General features: G+C 37.8%; 4 protein-coding genes across 14 annotated transcripts in view; all 4 read left to right on the top strand.

Annotated features, from left to right (window-relative positions):
* The window catches only part of LOC114138950 (protocadherin gamma-C5-like), a 238,954-nt gene that overhangs the window by 57,295 nt on the left and 159,709 nt on the right, over positions 1–21,950 (top strand). The window contains exon 1 of one of the 11 annotated variants that reach the window (XM_028008514.1): positions 5,433–8,048. The exons of the other annotated variants lie outside the window; for them this stretch is intronic. Within the exon in view, the coding sequence (XP_027864315.1) occupies positions 5,670–8,048 (2,379 nt within the window). The 5' untranslated portion in view covers positions 5,433–5,669. Of the gene's footprint in view, positions 1–5,432; positions 8,049–21,950 lie in introns of those variants that run through there. 11 annotated transcript variants of the gene reach the window in all.
* On the top strand, positions 965–3,875 carry LOC114138962 (protocadherin gamma-A12-like). Its single transcript, XM_028008531.1, has one exon. The coding sequence runs from the start codon at positions 1,497–1,499 to the stop codon at positions 3,873–3,875; it is 2,379 nt and encodes a 792-aa protein (XP_027864332.1). The 5' UTR covers positions 965–1,496.
* Positions 8,065–13,355, top strand: LOC114138960 (protocadherin gamma-A10-like). The gene has a single exon (XM_028008529.1). It carries the CDS (start codon positions 10,968–10,970, stop codon positions 13,353–13,355), a length of 2,388 nt encoding a protein of 795 aa, XP_027864330.1. The 5' UTR covers positions 8,065–10,967.
* LOC114138958 (protocadherin gamma-A6-like) lies at positions 14,542–19,581 on the top strand. Its single transcript, XM_028008526.1, has one exon. It carries the CDS (start codon positions 15,496–15,498, stop codon positions 17,965–17,967), a length of 2,472 nt encoding a protein of 823 aa, XP_027864327.1. The 5' UTR covers positions 14,542–15,495; the 3' UTR covers positions 17,968–19,581.

Below are 21,950 nucleotides of genomic sequence, written 5' to 3'. Positions count from 1 at the left end.
AATGCAAATATTTTTCTCCAAACACATGGATGTTGTCCTTATCTATATTGTAATATTGCTAGAAACAAAAAGTACCAGTAATTATTTTGACCATCCTGAAAGAAACAAACAAAACTCACATGTTGCTTTAAACAAAATTGAGTGTGGGTTTCTAAATGCTTGACATAATTATAACATGTTAAAAGGCTTTCAACAAATCTTAAACACTTAAACATCTGCAGCAGGAGTTGGACAAAATATTATAGATCAAAACTTCTCATTACTTTTCAATTTCCTGTTCATATGTTAAGTTTGCATTTTTGGGTCTAACTCGGGACTGGTCAGGATTAAAGAAAGTCAAAGGGAGTGTCAAATACCTTTATTGCAGCACGCAGAACCATGAAGCACCAAAGTTTCTCTTGGTGAATAAATGTTTTCAGCAAGTAAAACGAGAAAAACATGATGAGTTGAGTGTGGGGACTGCAGCATGTCTGCTGTTGACATTCCTTGTATTGGTACAAGCGTATGTTTTTGTATAATTAGCTGCTTATCAACTTGATGTCTGCGCCACAGCGTGTCTGGACTTTAAGTCTTGTTTCTAAGAAGATAACTCAATTGACTGTCAGTTAAATACCAATTAGATAAAGTGCTGAGTAATAATCATTTCTTTATGTGTTCAAAAGTATGACAAAAGCCAGTCACAGTGAAATAGTGTATTGTAGAGCTAGGGAATTTGAGATAAAATGTTCTTATAAAATTGTTAAAGATGGAAAGGAGGGGACAGAGAAACTGAAATATGCTAAATAAATTGATTTTAATACACATTGTAGAAAATCCTTCATTTCAATTGTTTTTTTAGAAAGGATTTTCCACTTATTCACAACTATAAATAGCAATAACAACAAATAAAATAGAAATAATTAGAAGATGTAAATTCCCCATGCACCTAGATCTAATCAGACCTCAATGTTATCAACTCCCTGTGCTTAAAAACGGCTGATGATTAGATAAAGTTTAGAACAAAATGATCCTTTAAAACTCAAAATAATTTGCTTAGTGCTCTGATGCCAAACTGCCTAAACAAAACTCTCTGATAGCTTTCAGTGATTTCTCTGTTAGGTTACAGAATGACTAAAATGTAAGCATGTAAAATAAAAGTATATCTGGAAAAAAATACATTTCAAAACACCCATACTTTTAAATTGAACCCAGCTGACGTTAAATTATTGCAGAAAAAATTACTAAAATCGGCGATAAGCCTGTGTTCCGTTTCCAAATTACGACGAAATATTATTTTTATACCGTTTATGTCGTTCAGCTGAACTCAAGATGTCGCTGTGCACCAGCCTTAAATATATGTCTGTTCTTTTGTTGATTTATTTCATTCGCCGTTGAGCTGTTGCAGATAAAGACAGTGCGGATCATTTGCGGATCGCGTTTGTTCCATATCTTGTCGCTACTAATTTACGTTGACTGATGTAATACCATTGCTTATATTACACCAATTTTTTAAAAAAATGGATTTGAACATATTTGTCCTTCTGTCGTGGAGCTGCTCGTTTTTTCTGCTGCAAATTGCGCATGGAGACATGAGCTATTCTTTCCCGGAGGAGATGAAACGAGGATCAGTTATTGGAAATATCGCCAAGGATCTCGGGCTGCAGACAGGAGCGCTGTCCACCAGAAGAGCCCGCATTGACACCGAGGAGAGTGATAAACGTTACTGTGACATAAACCTGAAGAGCGGCGAGCTGATTGTGGCGGAGAGGATTGACCGAGAGGAGCTTTGTGGCGAAAAGGCTTCGTGTATGTTAAAACAAGAGCTCGTTTTGGAGAATCCTCTAGAGCTGCATCGGATCAGTCTGAATGTTCAAGATGTTAATGATAACTCTCCGCAGTTTGATGAGGAATTAAACAACCTAGAAATTCATGAGCTAGCAGTAAGAGGAGCTCGCTTTGTAATAGAGGAGGCTCACGATGCGGATGTAGGACAAAATTCAGTTCAGCAGTATAGCCTAGAAAAGAACGAAAATTTCATTCTGGCTGCGAATGGAAACACAGTGGAGCTTGTTTTAGATAAGGAGCTTGATCGAGAAAAACAGAAAGAAATTAATTTACTCCTTTCAGCTTTAGATGGCGGATCGCCTCAGAGATCAGGTACAGTGGTCATACATGTAACTGTACTGGATGCTAATGATAACGCCCCAGTGTTTAGCCAGGCCGTTTATAAAGCCAGTCTGCCTGAAAACTCTCCTATTGGTACTGTAGTGATAATAGTGAGCGCAACTGATGCAGATGAGGGAGTGAATGGAGATGTGACCTATGATTTTGCACACATTAATGAGGATGTTAAAAAGAAATTCACAATTGATCGCAAAGTTGGGGAAATATGTGTAATAGATACTGTAGACTATGAAGTTACAACATCATATGAAATACGTGTAAAAGCAAAGGATGGTCTGGGGAAGTCATCTTATGCTAAGGTTATCATTTCTATCACTGATGTGAATGACAACGCCCCTGTATTCAGTCTGAAATCACTGACCAATCCCATACCAGAAGACACTCCATCTGGGACAGAGGTGGGCATCATTAATGTACAGGACAGAGACTCTGAGAATAACCGACAGGTTCGCTGCTCCATCCAGGAAAATGTCCCTTTTAAGTTGGTTCCTTCTATTAAAAACTATTATTCTCTGGTGACCACAGGACAACTGGACCGTGAATTAGTATCTGATTACAACATTACAATCATTGCCACTGATGAGGGCTCTCCACCTCTGTCCTCCTCTAAAACTATTCATTTATCTGTAGCTGACATCAATGACAACCCACCTGTGTTTGAGGAACAGTCCTACAGCGCATTTGTGAGTGAAAATAACAAACCTGGCTCCTCTTTATGTACTGTTTCTGCTCGAGATCCTGACTGGAGACAAAACGGTACAGTGATTTATTCTCTGTTACCTGGTGAGGTGAACGGTGCCTCGGTGTCCTCCTATCTATCTGTTAATGGAGACACAGGAGTGATCCACGCTGTGAGGTCATTTGATTATGAACAGTTCAGGAGTTTCAAAGTCCAAGTGATGGCCAGAGACAATGGTTCTCCTCCTCTCAGCAGCAACGTGACTGTCAGTGTGTTCATATCAGATGTGAATGACAACTCTCCTCAGATATTGTACCCAGCACCAGAGGGCAGCTCCTTCATGACTGAGTTGGTCCCTAAAGCTGCACATGGAGGGTCTCTGGTGTCCAAAGTGATAGCAGTGGACGCAGACTCTGGACAGAACGCCTGGCTGTCCTATCATATAGTCAAAGCCACAGATTCTGGACTTTTCAGTATTGATCTACACAGTGGAGAAATCAGGACACAGCGGGACATTTCAGAATCTGACAGCATGAAACAGAACCTGATTGTTGCAGTGAAAGATAATGGACAGCCCTCTCTGTCTGCCACCTGTTCAATGTTTTTACTTATTTCTGATAACTTGGCTGAAGTGCCAGAACTGAAAGACATTTCTTTTGATGAGAAGAACTCCAAGTTGACTTCTTATCTGATAATTGCGCTGGTTTCTGTGTCCACCTTCTTTCTGACCTTCATCATCATCATCCTGGGTGTGAGGTTTTGTCGTAGGAGAAAGCCCAGACTGTTGTTTGATGGAGCAGTAGCCATCCCAGGAGCTTATCTTCCTCCTAATTATGGAGATGTTGACTGTACAGGAACTTTACGCAGCACCTATAATTATGATGCCTACCTGACAACAGGATCTAGAACCAGTGACTTTAAGTTTGTATCATCTTATAATGACAACACACTGCCTGCTGACCAGACTCTGAAGAAAAGTTTGAGTGATTTTACTGAGGCTTTTGGAGAACTGGAAGGATTCTCAGAGGTATGACGACACTCTTCAGACAGTTTTGCATTTACCCCCTCCTCCATAATCTCATAATTATTTAAATATTTGTTTATTTGTTTAGCAAATTTAAATAGTTCTTAACATAATTTTCTTCAACCAAAACTGTCCTAGATGTAATTTTTCCTCTGGTCTGCTGCATTGTGTTTTGTTTCTGTTTGTTCATAATTAGGTTATTTGTGTCCTTTATGAAATGCACTCCGTCTGTGCAAAGTTGTTTTTTCAGTTTGACTTGATGTGCAAACTAACTTTTTAAGGTATTTTCCTCTAACGTTGCAGATAAGCATCACATCCCCCATGGTCTGCAATGATGTGCTGATATGCAAAATTGATTAATTGATATGTATTTATTAATTTGTTTTTATCTCATTCCTTATGTTTTTTTGGTTATTGAATTATAATTTGCACCTAACTTTCTAAAAAAAATATGACATTTTTATTTTCAGTATTATTGTTAATGATTTTTCCTTTTTTCACTTTTTATTTCATTTTATCTGTCATTTTAAATGATCAACATCAGTTTGTTTTATGCTGTACTTCTTACCTTTGTCATTACCTTAGTGAGCTGTTCTTTGTTGACATTTTTCTAAATTCAAAAGTCATCCATTAACATCTATCATATATTTTTTCATCTTAATATGTTTTTGAGGGCCATGTCAACTGTAAAATATAACTTTAAATACTGTTCCCTTAAATATTATCTCATAAAAATTTGTTCCTCTTTAGACTTTTAATAATAATAATGCATTTGATTTAAAACGCACCTTTTGGATCACACAATTTTACCTTGTGTGAGGCAAAGTAGTATAAGAAAATCTTTAGAAAAACCAAAAAGGAAATTAAAGTGAAATTTCTTGTTTGAACAGATGAATTTTCAGCTGGAATTTAAAATAAGAGTGCCAATGTTTTCAGAGATGAGTGGGAAATCATTTTGAGGCCTTGTTTACCACCATGTCAGATGAGAAGGAGTCATATTGAGGCTTACAGAGGAGGCTGAACTAAAAGACCGAGAAGGAGAGTTCATGTGGAGGAGGTTCAGATAAATACATTATGAAGGAGTGAGGTGATGGATGACCTTAAAATTTAAAACAGGACTTCAAATTCAGGGCAGAATCTGATTTTGATTCTGTGAAGATGCTAAAGATAGGTGAAATGGTGGATGGATTTCTGGATATCACAAAGATAGCAGCATTTGGAAACAGATGCAGTTTCCAAGTGGAAGTATGAGGGAAAGTGAAGATAAGATAACTGCAGTTTCCAGACGAGATGCGATTAAACTGTTGACCAGTCTTATTTTCACCTACAAAAGTTTAATGTGAACTTTCTGACAAAAAAAAAAAAATTGTATTGAAAATATTCATGGTTAAGAAAGAGACTTAGTGCATGCATTAAAAAATCAATTCTGCATTAAATTGGAATTTTTAATACCACAGTTGCTTCAAAAGTACAAGGTTGAGAAAATATGTTGTTGTTTTTATCAAGCCATCTATTGTACAGAAGAGTAAAGATGAACTATACATTTTCTATATTCTTGGACACACTGAACATGTTTGAAGTTTTGGGAGATTTTTCTTAAACATGACCCCAGGGTGGCGCTATAAAACAGGAATAGGATATTTAGAGTCTCGTCTCTCGTTTTGCGAGTCTTCATCATACTCCTCCTGTCTTGTAGAGGAGGAATATCGCAGATTTGTGAGGTTGCTGGTGTTTTCTGCTTGTACTGAATAATATTTACTTCATTATTCACTGATTCTTCATACTGACTGAAGTTACTCAACGATGAATTCTATATTCGCCATTGTTCTGTCGTGGGGATATTTTTTATTCATTTTTTGGATCAACGTGGCGCATGGAGACATGAGCTATTCTTTCCCGGAGGAGATGAAACGAGGATCAGTTATTGGAAATATCGCCAAGGATCTCGGGCTGCAGACAGGAGCGCTGTCCGCCAGAAGAGCCCGCATTGACACCGAGGAGAGTGATAAACGTTACTGTGACATAAACCTGAAGAGCGGCGAGCTGATTGTGGCGGAGAGGATTGACCGAGAGGAGCTTTGTGGCGAAAAGGCTTCGTGCATCTTAAAGCAAGAGCTCGTTTTGGAGAATCCTCTAGAGCTGCATCGGATCAGCCTTAATGTTCAAGATGTTAATGATAACTCTCCGCAGTTCAACGAAAAATTGATCAGTCTTGAAATTAGAGAATCGGCAGACAGGGGAGCTCGCTTTGTGATAGAGGAGGCTCACGATGCGGATGTAGGACAAAATTCAGTTCAGCAGTATAGCCTTGAAAAGAACGAAAATTTCATTCTGGCTGCTAATGGAAACACAGTGGAGCTTGTTTTGGATAAAGAACTTGATCGAGAAAAACAGAAAGAAATTAATTTACTCCTTACAGCTTTAGATGGCGGATCTCCTCAGAGATCAGGTACAGTGGTCATACATGTAACTGTACTGGATGCTAATGATAACGCCCCAGTGTTTAGCCAGGCCGTTTATAAAGCCAGTCTGCCTGAAAACTCTCCTATTGGTACCGTAGTGATAATAGTGAGTGCAACTGATGCAGATGAGGGAGTGAATGGAGATGTGACCTATGATTTTGGACATGTTTCTGAAGATGTGAGAAAGAAATTCGCAATTAATCGCAAAGTAGGGGAAATACGTGTAATGGATAATGTAGACTATGAAGTTACAACATCATATGAAATACGTATTAAAGCAAAAGACGGTCTGGGGTTGTCATCTTATGCTAAGGTTATCATTTCTATCACTGATGTGAATGACAACGCCCCTGTAGTTAGTCTGAAATCACTGACCAATCCCATACCAGAAGACACTCCAGCTGGTACAGAGGTGGGCATCATTAATGTACAGGACAGAGACTCTGAGAATAACCGACAGGTTCGCTGCTCCATCCAGGAAAATGTCCCTTTTAAGTTGGTTCCTTCTATTAAAAACTATTATTCTCTGGTGACCACAGGACAACTGGACCGTGAACTAGTATCTGATTACAACATTACAATCACTGCCACTGATGAAGGCTCTCCTCCTCTGTCCTCCTCTAAAACTATTCAGTTATCTGTAGCTGATATCAATGACAACCCACCTGTGTTTGAGGAACAGTCCTACAGCGCATATGTGAGTGAAAATAACAAACCTGGCTCCTCTTTATGTACTGTTTCTGCTCGAGATCCTGACTGGAGACAAAACGGTACAGTGATTTATTCTCTGTTACCTGGTGAGGTGAACGGTGCCTCGGTGTCCTCCTATCTATCTGTTAATGGAGACACAGGAGTGATCCACGCTGTGAGGTCATTTGATTATGAACAGTTCAGGAGTTTCAAAGTCCAAGTGATGGCCAGAGACAATGGTTCTCCTCCTCTCAGCAGCAACGTGACTGTCAGTGTGTTCATATCAGATGTGAATGACAACTCTCCTCAGATTTTGTATCCAGCACCAGAGGGCAGCTCCTTCATGACTGAGTTGGTCCCTAAAGCTGCACATGGAGGGTCTCTGGTGTCCAAAGTGATAGCAGTGGACGCAGACTCTGGACAGAACGCCTGGCTGTCCTATCATATAGTCAAAGCCACAGATCCTGGACTTTTCAGTATTGATTTGCACAGTGGAGAAATCAGGACACAGCGAGACATTTCAGAATCTGACAGCATGAAACAGAACCTGATTGTTGCAGTGAAAGATAATGGACAGCCCTCTCTGTCTGCCACCTGTTCAATGTTTTTACTTATTTCTGATAACTTGGCTGAAGTTCCTGAACTGAAAGACATTTCTTTTGATGAGAAGAACTCCAAGTTGACCTCTTATCTGATCATAGCGCTGGTTTCTGTGTCCACCTTCTTTCTCACCTTCATCATCATCATCCTGGGTGTGAGGTTTTGTCGTAGGAGAAAGCCCAGACTGTTGTTTGATGGAGCAGTAGCCATCCCGGGAGCTTATCTTCCTCCTAATTACGCAGATGTGGACGGCACTGGAACTTTACGCAGCACCTATAATTATGATGCCTACCTGACAACAGGATCCAGAACCAGTGACTTTAAGTTTGTTTCATCTTACAATGACAACACACTGCCTGCTGACCAGACTCTGAAGAAAAGTTTGAGTGATTTTACTGAGCCTTTTGGAGAACTGGAAGGATTCTCAGAGGTATGATGACACTCTTCAGCCTTTTATGCATTTGTCCCCCATACCTTCGTATTTATTAATTTACTTTTTTTATTTGTTTTTGCATATTGAACTTGTTTTTAGTGTAACTTGTACCAAGACATTCCTAAGTTCAGTACTTGGCCATGGCTGCTCTGATCTGGCTTGTTTTCTGTGGTCAAAGTTTCCTCATATTAGGTCAATTTGTGTCTTTTATAAAATGCACTCAACATGTGCAAAGTTGTTTTTGTAGTTTGTCTTTATGTTGCCTTGTGATATGCAAGCAAGTCTTCCTGGTTGTATTCCTCTACTGCAACAACTGCTGTAGATATTTATCAGGTCCTTCATACCCAGCAAGAATAAGCTGATGTCAACTCATTGTGGTGTGAAAGTACATAGCAGAGAAATTACAGTTACTATGTGTAACTATTTCACTGTAAAGGCATAGTCCAGGTTGTCATTAACTCTCAGGAGAATTAAATAGTGTTCAGAAGTGTAATAAACTGGATGATAAATTCACACGGCATGCTGGGGTATACTACACCTGTTTATAAAGAGAATAAAGTGTCAATCACAATACTGGTAATGATGTAAGAATGCAGTGCTTTTGGTTAGTATTTACATGTTGACTTTTTAAACTAAATTACAGAATTATTGTTATTAGTGATGGAACTTATGACCCTTTTAAAGGAACCAAGTCGTCAAGATCTGTTCACTTAAGATTTATTCAAAAGAGCCGCCAAAATTATACATAAAAAAAACCCAATCCATTTTATGCCTAATGTAATTTTATATTAGGTTTTTGATGATGAAGTTCACCTAAAAGTTGAGTCATCTGTTTTTGAGTAAAAAACTACATTGTCTTCTTCCAAAATAAAGGAATAAAAATCTGTGTATATTTTCATAAAATACAAAATTTCAAATACCCATAACATTCTGTGGCACAATTGTTTTGTGCATTAATAACACCTGGGTGGCGTTTATAATATTGGAACAAAATACCAAACAAAATGTTACAGAGAAACAATGTTGACTTGAGTTGCTTTGACAGAAACAAAAATCTTCTTCTGTACCATTAAATTTAACAGTTAAGGCAATGCATTAATGGTAAAGAACACTCAACACTGAACATTAACCAAGGAGCAACAAGCAAGAAGAGACTTAGGTTTGTGAGAACACTCTGATCACCTTCATCCTCTCTTCCACTGCATGAAGCCTGCAGCATCGTCACAACCAGGACATGTGATGAAAACAGTGAGCATTTAGAATGCGCCCTGTGTGCTCATCTTTTGTTGCATTTGATTTGTTTGGCAATTAAATAAGCATAATTTTAAATTAAACAGAAAAATTATAGCTACTGCAGTGTGTGCAGAGCATTGTAAGAAAGCGGAATTGCGAAAAACAAAGGATGGCTCTCAATAACAGACACTTCAGTGTTATGGCAACGAGTCCGTCAGAAGAATCAGGTTTTCTGTGAACGTCACATCATTAATTATTATTCTCTTGAAATATTCACTTGGTTTTATGGTGTAGAGTAGAAATATATGTTTCTCAAAGGGAATGAGTTGAACGTTTCAGGCTCCTTGTTTATTACACTTTGTGATGTTGTTGAAGAATGCAAGCGTTTTCAAAAAGACATTGCTGGATTTTTTGTTTCTTAAGCTGTAGTGGTTTTCCCTCCTTTCTTGACTTTTTTCTGTGGTTTTATTGTCAAATCTTGGATTCTCTCAGCAAAGAACATGTCCTGATATGATTCATCAAGGTTTTGTGCTAACTTAATATTCATATCTTAATTTATTTTGTTCCAATAGTTTACTGTTAACTGTGTCACCAGGGTTTATTTATTTTGCATTTTTATTGATAAAAATCATTTTAATAAGAAATCAGTTTATATTTGGAATGCATCAAATCCATTTAATGTACTTCATGTAGGATATTGTGTACAAATTATGATTTTTATAGGAACAAAACTACATTATAAACAGTTTTGTTAAAAGTTTTTGAGTTGAATTTTGAGGTGTTTCGGTAGTTCGGAAAGTTAGTGCATATTCAAGTCTTCAACTTACTTTTTGTGGTAGAAATAAACACGCTTTATGTTGAATATATATGTCCCTGCTTTTTGTCTGGATATTTATTTTAAAATATTTTGTTGACTTTGGAGCTTAATGCATGACTGCAATTAAATCCTACACAATCATCTCAGTTGTAATTAAGACCAGCAAGGAAAATATTGCATGGTTGCAATAACAGTTGAAATGTTTCAGGAATATAAACCACCTGTTTTCGTTGCCTGCTGCATTTCTTTCAGCTTGGGGTAGATGTATGATGTATATGTAGGTGAACAGAAAAATCAACATGTCTTTGAAAAACAAGCGGTTAAGACTTAAATTGTAAGTTTAATGTTCTTTGGAAGTAAATCAAATCTAATGAATGGACAAACATTAGAAATAACTATTTTTGCAGCTATGGAAGTCGAACATGAAACATCTGACAAAAATAAATAAATAAACATTGAAAATGATGAAGATATTCACCGTTGAGAAAGAAGGACTTTGTGGATGCATGAAAAAGTCAAGTGTACATTGGAATAGAGTTGGATGAATCAAAAGTAGAATTTTATGAGATTATTTTAAGCCATAGATCGTTCATTATTGTTAAAAATTGACTTTATATTTTGTATATTCTTGGACACACTGAGCATGTTTGAAGTTTTGGAAGATTTTTTCTTCAACTTGAACCCACGGTGGCGCTATAAAACAAGATAAGGATATTTCAGTCCTCACTCGTTTTGCGCGTCTTCGTCATACTCCTCTGGTCTAGTCGATGAGGAAAATCACAGATTTGTGTCGTTGTTGGTTTTAGGATTAAGATGTTTATTTTGTCGTCCACTGCTTTTTTCATACTTACTGAAATTAATCATTAATGATGAATTCTGTGTTCGCCATTGTTCTGTCGTGGGGATATTTTTTATTCATTTTTTGGATCAACGTGGCGCATGGAGACATGAGCTATTCTTTCCCGGAGGAGATGAAACGAGGATCAGTTATTGGAAATATCGCCAAGGATCTCGGGTTGCAGACAGGAGCGCTGTCCACCAGAAGAGCCCGCATTGACACCGAGGAGAGTGATAAACGTTACTGTGACATAAACCTGAAGAGCGGCGAGCTGATTGTGGCGGAGAGGATTGACCGAGAGGAGCTTTGTAGCGAAAAGGCTTCGTGCATCTTAAAGCAAGAGCTCGTTTTGGAGAATCCTCTAGAGCTGCATCGGATCAGCCTTAATGTTCAAGATGTTAATGATAACTCTCCGCAGTTCAACGAAAAATTGATTAGTCTTGAAATTCATGAATCGGCAGCGAGGGGAGCTCGCTTTGTGATAGAGGAGGCTCACGATGCGGATGTAGGACAAAATTCAGTTCAGCAGTATAGCCTAGAAAAGAACGAAAATTTCATTCTGGCTGCTAATGGAAACACAGTGGAGCTTGTTTTAGATAAGGAGCTTGATCGAGAAAAACAGAAAGATATTAATATTCTCCTTTCTGCTTTAGATGGCGGATCTCCTCAGAGATCAGGTACAGTGGTCATACATGTAACTGTACTGGATGCTAATGATAACGCCCCAGTGTTTAGCCAGGCCGTTTATAAAGCCAGTCTGCCTGAAAACTCTCCTATTGGTACTGTAGTGATAATAGTGAGCGCAACTGATGCAGATGAGGGAGTGAATGGAGATGTGACCTATGATTTCGGGAATGTTAATGAAGATGTGAGAAAGAAATTCATGATTGACCGCAAAGTAGGGGAAATAAGTTTAATTGATGCTGTGGACTATGAAGTTACTGCATCATATGAAATACGGATTAAAGCAAAAGATGGTCTGGGGTTGTCATCTTATGCTAAGGTTATCATTTCTATCACTGATGTGAATGACAACGCCCCTGTAGTTAGTCTGAAATCACTGACCAATCCCATACCAGAAGACACTCCAGCTGGTACAGAGGTGGGCATCATTAATGTACAGGACAGAGACTCTGAGAATAACCGACAGGTTCGCTGCTCCATCCAGGAAAATGTCCCTTTTAAGTTGGTTCCTTCTATTAAAAACTATTATTCTCTAGTGACCACAGGACAACTGGACCGTGAACTAGTATCTGATTACAACATTACAATCTTTGCCACTGATGAAGGCTCTCCTCCTCTGTCCTCCTCTAAAACTATTCAGTTGTCTGTAGCTGATATCAATGACAACCCACCTGTGTTTGAGGAACAGTCCTACAGCGCATATGTGAGTGAAAATAACAAACCTGGCTCCTCTTTATGTACTGTTTCTGCTCGAGATCCTGACTGGAGACAAAACGGTACAGTGATTTATTCTCTGTTACCTGGTGAGGTGAACGGTGCCTCGGTGTCCTCCTATCTATCTGTTAATGGAGACACAGGAGTGATCCACGCTGTGAGGTCATTTGATTATGAACAGTTCAGGAGTTTCAAAGTCCAAGTGATGGCCAGAGACAATGGTTCTCCTCCTCTCAGCAGCAACGTGACTGTCAGTGTGTTCATATCTGATGTGAATGACAACTCTCCTCAGATATTATATCCAGCACCAGAGGGCAGCTCCTTCATGACTGAGTTGGTCCCCAAAGCTGCACATGGAGGGTCTCTGGTGTCCAAAGTGATAGCAGTGGACGCAGACTCTGGACAGAACGCCTGGCTATCCTATCATATAGTCAAAGCCACAGATCCAGGACTTTTCATTATTGATTTGCACAGTGGAGAAATCAGGACACAGCGGGACATTTCAGAATCTGACAGCATGAAACAGAACCTGATTGTTGCAGTGAAAGATAATGGACAGCCCTCTCTGTCTGCCACCTGTTCAATGTATTTACTGATTTCTGATAACTTGGCGGAAGTTCCTGAACTGAAAGACATTTCTTATGATGACAAAAACTCCAAGATGACTTCTTACCTAATCATCGCACTGGTTTCTGTGTCCACCTTCTTTCTCACCTTCATCATCATCATTCTGGGTGTGAGGTTTTGTCGTAGGAGAAAGCCCAGACTGTTGTTTGATGGAGCAGTAGCCATCCCAGGAGCTTATCTTCCTCCAAATTACTCAGATGTTGACGGTACAGGAACTTTACGCAGCACCTATAATTATGATGCCTACCTGACAACAGGATCCAGAACCAGTGACTTTAAGTTTGTATCATCTTACAATGACAACACGCTGCCTGCTGACCAGACTCTGAAGAAATGTTTGAGTGATTTTGTTGATGCATTTGGTGACATCAATGATTCCCCTGAGGTATGACCATTTCTCTTAAATATATTGTAAAAGCTGGCTCTGCAAAGTATGTTTTACATGTGTTGTTGCATTTTCCTATTTAAAATAATGTCTATATTCACTTCACAATATTTATGCCTTCAATAAAATTCAATGTGCAATGTCATTTACTGTTAAGCCCACCCCCTCACTTATTTTCTTGTTTTATTTATTTTTCTGTGTTGTTGTTGTTTTTGCTTTGCTTTTCTTGTTTGTTTGCTGCATTTTTTCATCACCAATGAAGTATAAACTGAGTTGAGAAAGAGGGATCATCTTTCTAAGCAAACGTAATTAAATTATCACTCTGATATAGATAGTGTGCTTTTTTTCCTTTTTCAGAGACTTGCAGCACTAATTGTTAATTCGCTTGAACATAATTTTTGTTAACATAATTTGCAAGATCTTCTTCTGTGTGTCAACAGAAGAGGAGTATTTGCCGTTAGAGCATTTGTCAGCTGTTCCAATGCAAATCCAAGTTCTCTTAACATCCCCAGTTCAGCATGGGCCCTAAGCAACCTCCAAAATTTATTTATTCTTTTTTTATTTTATTTTATCAGTTCTCTCATTTCTACATCATTAATGATGCAATGGACATTGCTACTGTCAATTGTGATATTCTCCTTCTGAAGTTCTGTTCATTTAAAAAAAATGACAGAATTGTTACCTTAGTTTATATGACTAGTAAATACTGAACTGTTGTAGTTTATCTAAAATGCTTTAGGTGTTTGTGAATTTATTATTTTGATTTAAGAAATATTTAGTTGCCCTCATCCTTTTGATAAAAAAATTTGTACCAAGGACCATTTAGCTTTTTAATAAAATAACGCAAACAGACTATTAATTCTTGAGAAAATGTCTTTTTCTATGTCAATTTGGTTAGCAACTTACAAAATGCAAGAAATGTTGAAGAAAATGACATTTTCACCGTGGTTTTTATGTTTGCATTTCAGCACATACCCTTTTTCCATAGAGAAAGCATGGCAAATAAATTGTGTTTTGTTTTGTTCCTGGTGACACTTTTAATTCAAGAAACTAAATTTTCTTCACTGTTTTTTAAAATAATTTCTTCCCAAATATAAGTTGAAAAAGTTGATAACTTAAATTGCATTTTCTAAACTTACACAATTTTCAAAATGCAATGCTTGTCTCGTCAACGTTTTGGAAAATTAAGCTTTTCATTTGAATCATCTTTTATTTTACAATACGTACAGGAGGTGGTGAACAGCACCAGCAGTTTCACTTTATTGTTTCACAGTTTTATTGTGTGTTTCACTCTGTGGGGAATCACTTAATATCTGTTAAGTAATTTGCTTATACAATTGAAAGGTGATGCATATTTGAAAGAAATTCTTACATGGTTCATGGAAAATAACTGATTTTCTGGAAGAAGGTTTTTGAGTTCATTTATAGATTTTAAGGATAGGCTTGTATCATGCTTAACATGCAGAAATAAAATCGAGGATTGTAGCACTTTGGAGTAGAGGGATGTTTGAATTTCAGTGAAATTGTAATAATATGAAGTTCTCTTTGACCCAAACACTAGAGATGTTACAAACATAAGTCTTGCGGTTTGAAATATGTTATATCAAGGTGTGATAGGGTCACATACTACATTATCCTTCCAGGGGTCTAAGGTCTTTTTTGTCCATTCTGAGTACATGCTGGTTTCATTTATTTCATCATCAGCTGCTTATTTAATATTATTTGGAAAACCTGGAACCCTGTGATTTTGAAAAATAGAAGAAAAAAAAAAAGAAACACATGCAACAATCGTTTCCCTCTCTTGATGGCGCTCTTCTATAATGCCTGAGCCATGGCTGTTTGTGTCTCTTCCAATCTGTGTCAGTGGAACTAGAGCAATGGGTTGAGGGGTGTTGTGCATGGATGCACATTTGTGCCTGTGTGCATGATGGAGAAGAGGAGAGCGCGGCTGTGTGCCAGTGGGACTGAATGAGTCAGAGAGAGAGAGAGAGATGGAGAGAAAGAAGTAGTGGAATGGGAACAGAGAGGGCGGAACACAAGCCGACAGCATCCCTAATAGAGCATGATTAAGTCGGCAAGAGAAATCCAGAGCTGCTGGATTACAGCAGCGTTTGCAGCTTTATGACATTTAGAGGATTTTAATCAAATGTCGACTGCGCATCCTTTTGCTAAGGCATGGTGTATGATGGATCTTAACATCAGCTTTAAATGGCGGATTTATTTTTTCGTCTGCGCTCTCATTTTCGGTGTTTCATATGGAGAAATCCGCTATGTCCTTCCAGAGGAGATGAAGAGGGGGTCGGTAATCGGAAACGTTGCGTTGGATCTCGGGTTGCAGGCGTCGGAGCTTCAAGCGCGTCGAGCTCGCGTTGTTGCTGAAGGAACCAGCCAGCTCTGTGAACTGGACACCGCCTCCGGCAATCTTTTGATCAGCCAACGAATAGATCGAGAGGAGTTGTGTGCACAAGCCAGCATCTGCATTCTACAGTTTCAGCTTTTACTGGAAGATCCCCTTCAAGCATTCAGCTTAGTCTTGGACATCGCAGACATAAATGACAACAGTCCAGTGTTTGCCACAGGGAACGTAAAACTAGAGTTAGTCGAATCTACTGTTCTGGGGAGGCGCTTTCCTCTGGAGAGCGCGCATGACCCCGATTTAAGCACGAACTCGATCCGTGAATATAAGCTGAGCCACAACGATCATTTTGCTCTAGAAATGAGCACCCAGATAAATGGTAACACCTATCCGGAATTAGTCCTTAAAAGGCAGTTGGATCGGGAAGCCGAAGCCGAACATCGACTGGAGATCAATGGAATTGACGGGGGGAAACCAGTCAGATCAGGAACTGCCTTCATCCATATTCATGTTTTGGACGCCAATGATAATGTCCCAGTGTTTAGCCAAACAGTTTACAAAGTATCTGTGCCAGAGAACTCCGTCATAGGGACTCTGATAACAACTTTGAATGCCACGGACTTAGATGAGGGCGTCTATGGTGAAATAACTTACTCCCTGAGTCACCTGTCTGACAAGATGGGAGGGCTTATTGAAGTCAGCCTTTTGACTGGAGAAGTTCGGGTGGCAGGTGTTATTGACTATGAGGAAGCGAGCTCGCATGAGCTGGGAGTCCAAGCCAAAGATGGCGGCGGTCAGGCCTCGCACTGTAAACTTGTAATTGATGTAATTGATTTGAATGATAATGAACCAGTGATAGAAATAAAGTCAGTGTCTGCTAACATAGCCGAGGATGCAAAAGTAGGAACTATGGTTGCCCTGATTAATATTTATGACATGGACACTGGCAGCAGTGGGCGCGTCACTTGTTCAATTCCAGACAATGTTCCATTTAAAATATTTTCTGAGGTCAAAAACTATTATATGCTAGTGACTGACGAAGTGCTGGACAGAGAACTCCAGTCAGAGTACAACATCACAGTCACCGCCACCGATTCTGGTTCTCCCTCTCTCTCCAGCGTAAAAGTTATAACTATATTGGTAAATGATGTCAATGATAATCCCCCGACATTTACGCACTCCCAATACAATGTCAACATTTTAGAAAACCAGCCAATGGGCACACTTGTGATGAAACTTGAAGCGCAGGACAGCGATGACGGAACAAATGCTAAAATACTTTACCACATATCAAGAGACGCAAATTCGGAAGTGTCGTCTTTTCTCACCATTAACCCAGACACAGGGGAGCTCTTCACATCACGTTTATTTGATTATGAACAGTCCGCCCACTTCCAAATGAAGGTGGCAGCTCGAGATGGAGGTGACCCTGCATTTTCCACCACATGCACCGTAAATGTTTTTATTCAAGACCAAAATGACAACGCACCTATTATCCTGTACCCCGTCCAAACCTCAGGGTTCATTGCTGAAGACGTGGTTCCAATTGAAGCACCTAAAGGCTACCTGATTACTAAGGTGGTGGCTGTTGACCCGGATAGCGGCCATAACGCGTGGCTCTCTTACAGAATAATCAAAGCAACGCGGTCCAATCTATTTATGGCAGACCTGCACACGGGTGAAATCAGAACTCTTCGGACCTTTATGGACGAAGACGAAACCAAACACACCATTGTGGTTTTGGTAACTGATAACGGGCGCGAATCACTTTCCGCCACTGCGACAGTCAGCATAAGGCTCAGCGACGGGCTTCCTGTCTTGAGCGAACTTTATGAGTTTGTTGAAGAGACAAAGGACAATGCTAACGACAACTTAACGCTCTATTTAATAATCGCTTTATCGACCGTTTCATTTCTTTTCATCTTGCTGATCAGTGGTGTATTTTACTTTAATCTCTGTCGGCGCAGCTATGTGTATCGTTCAAATACAAGCAGTCTCCCCGTTTTCCCCACCACATACTGCACCTCTACACTTAATGATTTTAGCCGATGTGGAACCTTGCTGAGAGATGACAGATACGACCCTTTTATGACCACGGGCTCGTGGAGAGGTGATTTTCGTTTCGGATCAAATACAGATACTGATACGCTTAAGAAAAGAAGCGCAGCATATCAAAAGAACACACTGAGGCGCCTGAGCGCAGACAGGCCCAGTCTGAAGGTCAGAGCAGGGCCAACGCATCCTTGTTACGTTATAAAATGAGAATCAACCAGTAGATCAGTGGGGCAAATGTAGCCGCATCTTTTGACAAATGTATTCATTGTACCAGAGGCGGATTTAGTCTTTATGGGGCCCAATTCAAATTACAACCAAGCGGCTCCCCACTTTGCTTTTATTTTATTTTTTAACACTTACAAATAAGCTTTACTTGTTTTCTCATCGTCCAAAATTACTGTAGATAATACAATTTGTAATTTTCATTCTGAGAATTCTTTATGCTTGTTTGGTTCAAAAACAGTTCATCTATTTAAAAGGTGCAGGTGTTTCTGGGAAGTGCTGCCACTCAATGATGCGAGTAATTTACATTCTTATTGATTTTTGTTAAAGGTGCATATTAGCAACCAATGATATAATAACATCTGTCAATGTCAAAACTTGCAAAAAAAAGTAAAATAGAATTAAAGTCGATAAAACCAAGAGCTTGCCAATAATGTAAAAAGCTATGTTACTGTTACTGATTGGTTATCAGATTAGTGCATATTAATATAGGGCTGCTTTTTTTGGATAAATACTTTAATTTCAATATGGTTGGCAGTCAGTATTTTGTTCTGCACAACATGTGTTGCCACCAGCAACAAGTAGCTTATAACCACTTTTAGTGATGGTAACAGAAGCCTCATAGCTTATGTTAGTGGTGAAGTTGTCCGTCACTGTAATGGGGAAAAAAAGACTTTTTTACCGTTTATGCATTTCCATCCAAGATTATATAACAATGTTATGCAATGTTTTTACGGGTTGTGGTGTGAATCAGTTTACCTGTATAGTATTCTTCAGGCAATTTTGGAGCATGCCATTCACATTTATTTAAATAAATAAACAGGGAAACAAATAAATAAGTGAATGAACACTGTGATACTGATACTGCATCCCAGATTGCGTTTGAATATATTGTTCTCTGGACTTCATTTGTGATTACTTTACATATGTGTAAAATGTTTTTGTTTGTTTTGTATTTTTCTTTGATAAATTTGCATGAACATGTTCACCGATTTTGTACACAATTTTAAAACAACCCGGGTTTAAACACTGAAAGTAATTTCAAGCTCGGTAGACCTTTCCTTTAATATATTATAAAAATATATATTTTTATTTGCTTTCTGTGTGACCGCTTTAAGCAGGCAGTTAGATGTTACATCAAGTTTTCTTTGTCAAAGTATAAAAAAAAAAATAAATTAGATTATTTATATAAGTCCTTCTCAGAGCATCAACTTCTATAAATTTCAATTATACTCAGGGGTAATGTTGCTTAATTTTGCAACCTTTTCTTTTTTGTTTGTTTTATTTTTGCTTTATACAAAGGGCATGATTTATGTTTAAGTATGATGTAGTTGACTTAATGTCCAGTGAATAGTAACTATTCTGGTTTGTTTTTAAAATGTTCACTGTGTAGGAGCTATTCCACGTATTACATTTGTGACTTGGTAGACACTATAGGTCAAATAATGTCGAGTGATATTTTGGTTGAAAGAGTATAATGTGACTTCTTGTGTGACACAAAAGACTTTGCATAATTTCATAAATTAGTTTCATGAATGGAACAAGATATATAAAGTCTGTACACACGCAAAGAAAAATAAACTTATATAGAGTATTGTACTTCTTTTTTCCATTTTTCCCCGTGTGCTTCTTACAAAACATTGTCGAACTTTCACTTGTCATGTTTTTAATCGATGTAATAGAGATTAACAAACATAAATACATTGTTTTCCCCTTATATCAGGTTATATGTAATATTGACTGACAATTAATTACACTCAAAAATGTATACAAAAAATATTTCTAAATCAATTCCAATAAAATAAACATATTTTTACTTGGCATATAATTATTCATAATATTTATTTCATTCTTCCCTACATTATTTTTATTTCATTAACATAAAGTACAAACTAGTAACATCTTTAGATTCCGATCTGTATTCATATCTAAATTGGAAGGTAATTTTAATTAATGAAATATGAAACATTAATCAGCCTTCAGCTCATATCAACAACAAACAGCAGTTTAAATTTGTGTGAGCTTCACTCAATCTTGTGCTAACCGTTTTATAAAACAACAAATCTGTGTTGTTTTATTTCTCTGTCTTAAAAAGAGGAATTGTTTGCCTATTGGGGCATTTTGCTGACTGGTTTGCTGTGGTGAAATAGGTCATATTTGTCATGAAAAGACTCTCATTTTAAATTTATATGAATTTCTGAATTTGTTATTGCTGCAGGCGTATCCATGTGTCTAATTTTAGCCACGGTAGGAGGAGGAAAAGCTGTGCTTCAATTTTACTTACTCCTATCTAGGTCACAGGAGTGCTGCTCTAAAAGGTGATGAATAGAGTATTACAGCACAACTCACAACATATTATTATTATTATTATTATTGTTATTATTAACAAATAGCAATCCTTAGACCCACAAAGATTTTTCAAAATGCTTTTGTTTATCAGAAATCTATCTCACTAATAATGTTGCATGTTTGGTAGCTTTATTGTTCCTTTTGTAATCGCTTCCTCTTTTTGTTCGTTTTCCTAAGTGTTTTAGCAAATTTGAGCTTGCTCTCAAATGAGCATGTAAATTAGCTCTTTATTGACACCAGATCGATCCTTGTTAATATGTTAATCCTATATTCATAAATGCAAACATGTTTGTGTGGTCATGTTACTTAGGCAGTATGAGGGAACGTGAGGGCTCAGTACACATACAACTTTTATCTGCTATTTAGTAAAGTCAGACTGCACTTTGTTCTACATCTGAGCAAGCATGTTTTCATTTATGAAAAAGAAAATACCTACTGGCCTAACTTTTCCAAAGGAGAACAGAATATTTTCTCTACTTGCAAATTCTGTTTCTTTGAACTGTACTGATAGTCTGTACTGAGATGGGAAGGAAAAAAATATATAAATATTGTCTACTTCCACGACATAAATCTTAAGGCATGGTGTAACAGAAAAAAACTTTAACAATTTTTAAATGCTTATGAGAAGATGAGGCCTTAAAAGGTCCTTGCTAATCATGGCTGCCAGTGGTTATTATGATGATACTTGCAATGATGCAACACGATAAAGACTGTACTGGCCCAAACTTTGAAGAGCTCAGAAGATCTATACAAATCATAAATATAGGTGCAATGTTTTGTTTTGTTCTATTTTCCTGCCAAGTTTAGCCAGGATAGTCTTTATAGATAATAATTTTAAAGTCCTTGTCCAGTTCAATGAATTATAAAAATCATAAAAATATCTGCACTTCTTAGATGAAACTATTTAGTTCAATGAAATGTTGACTCATTTAGTATTTTTAAATGACAATTTAGTAAAATGTCTGACTCTGAGATCTTTTCCACTATCATCTCTGTCCAGAAATAATGTCACTACAATGTTTACTTGTCTTGGACTTTACCTTTGAAAAGAAAGAAGAAAATGTCTTTTAACTCATTTTTTTTAATACAATTTTTTTTTTCAGGAATCCTGTTTAAGATTTTCTACAGGATTTATAGCAACTAATCATTGTGTTTTCTCTTTCCCTTTCTCGGTGATCATCATGGATTAAATATCTGTTCCATTCTCTATAGGTAAGAACATTTTCCTTTTTCTTAAATATATATCTCTCTCACTCACTCACACAAACCCACGCACATGCCCACACACACACACACACACACACACAAACAGAGACTGGCCTACAGACATGGACAAGCACCTCTATATTGCATTCTCAACATCACCATGAACAGAATTCAGAGACAAATTAAGCATGTCTTCCTTTCTTGGTGTCCTTCTTATTTGCATTAATTTTTGACATAACACTAATACCAGCACTCTTACAATGTCATTGTACTTTCCACGAGCAAAATGGGCAAAATTAAAAGGTATACAAAAAACCTCCTGAAATGGTAGTTTAGTTTTGTAACACAGGCTGATGCATTACTATGTTTTCCGTGTGCAGTGTTGGATTTTTTTTTTCCCAGACTTTGCACCA

Source organism: Xiphophorus couchianus, chromosome 23 (assembly GCF_001444195.1).
Source record: "Xiphophorus couchianus chromosome 23, X_couchianus-1.0, whole genome shotgun sequence".
NCBI classification, from domain to species: domain Eukaryota; kingdom Metazoa; phylum Chordata; class Actinopteri; order Cyprinodontiformes; family Poeciliidae; genus Xiphophorus; species Xiphophorus couchianus.
Note: the sequence above shows the minus strand (reverse complement) of the source record. Positions and strands in the feature narration are given on the sequence as shown.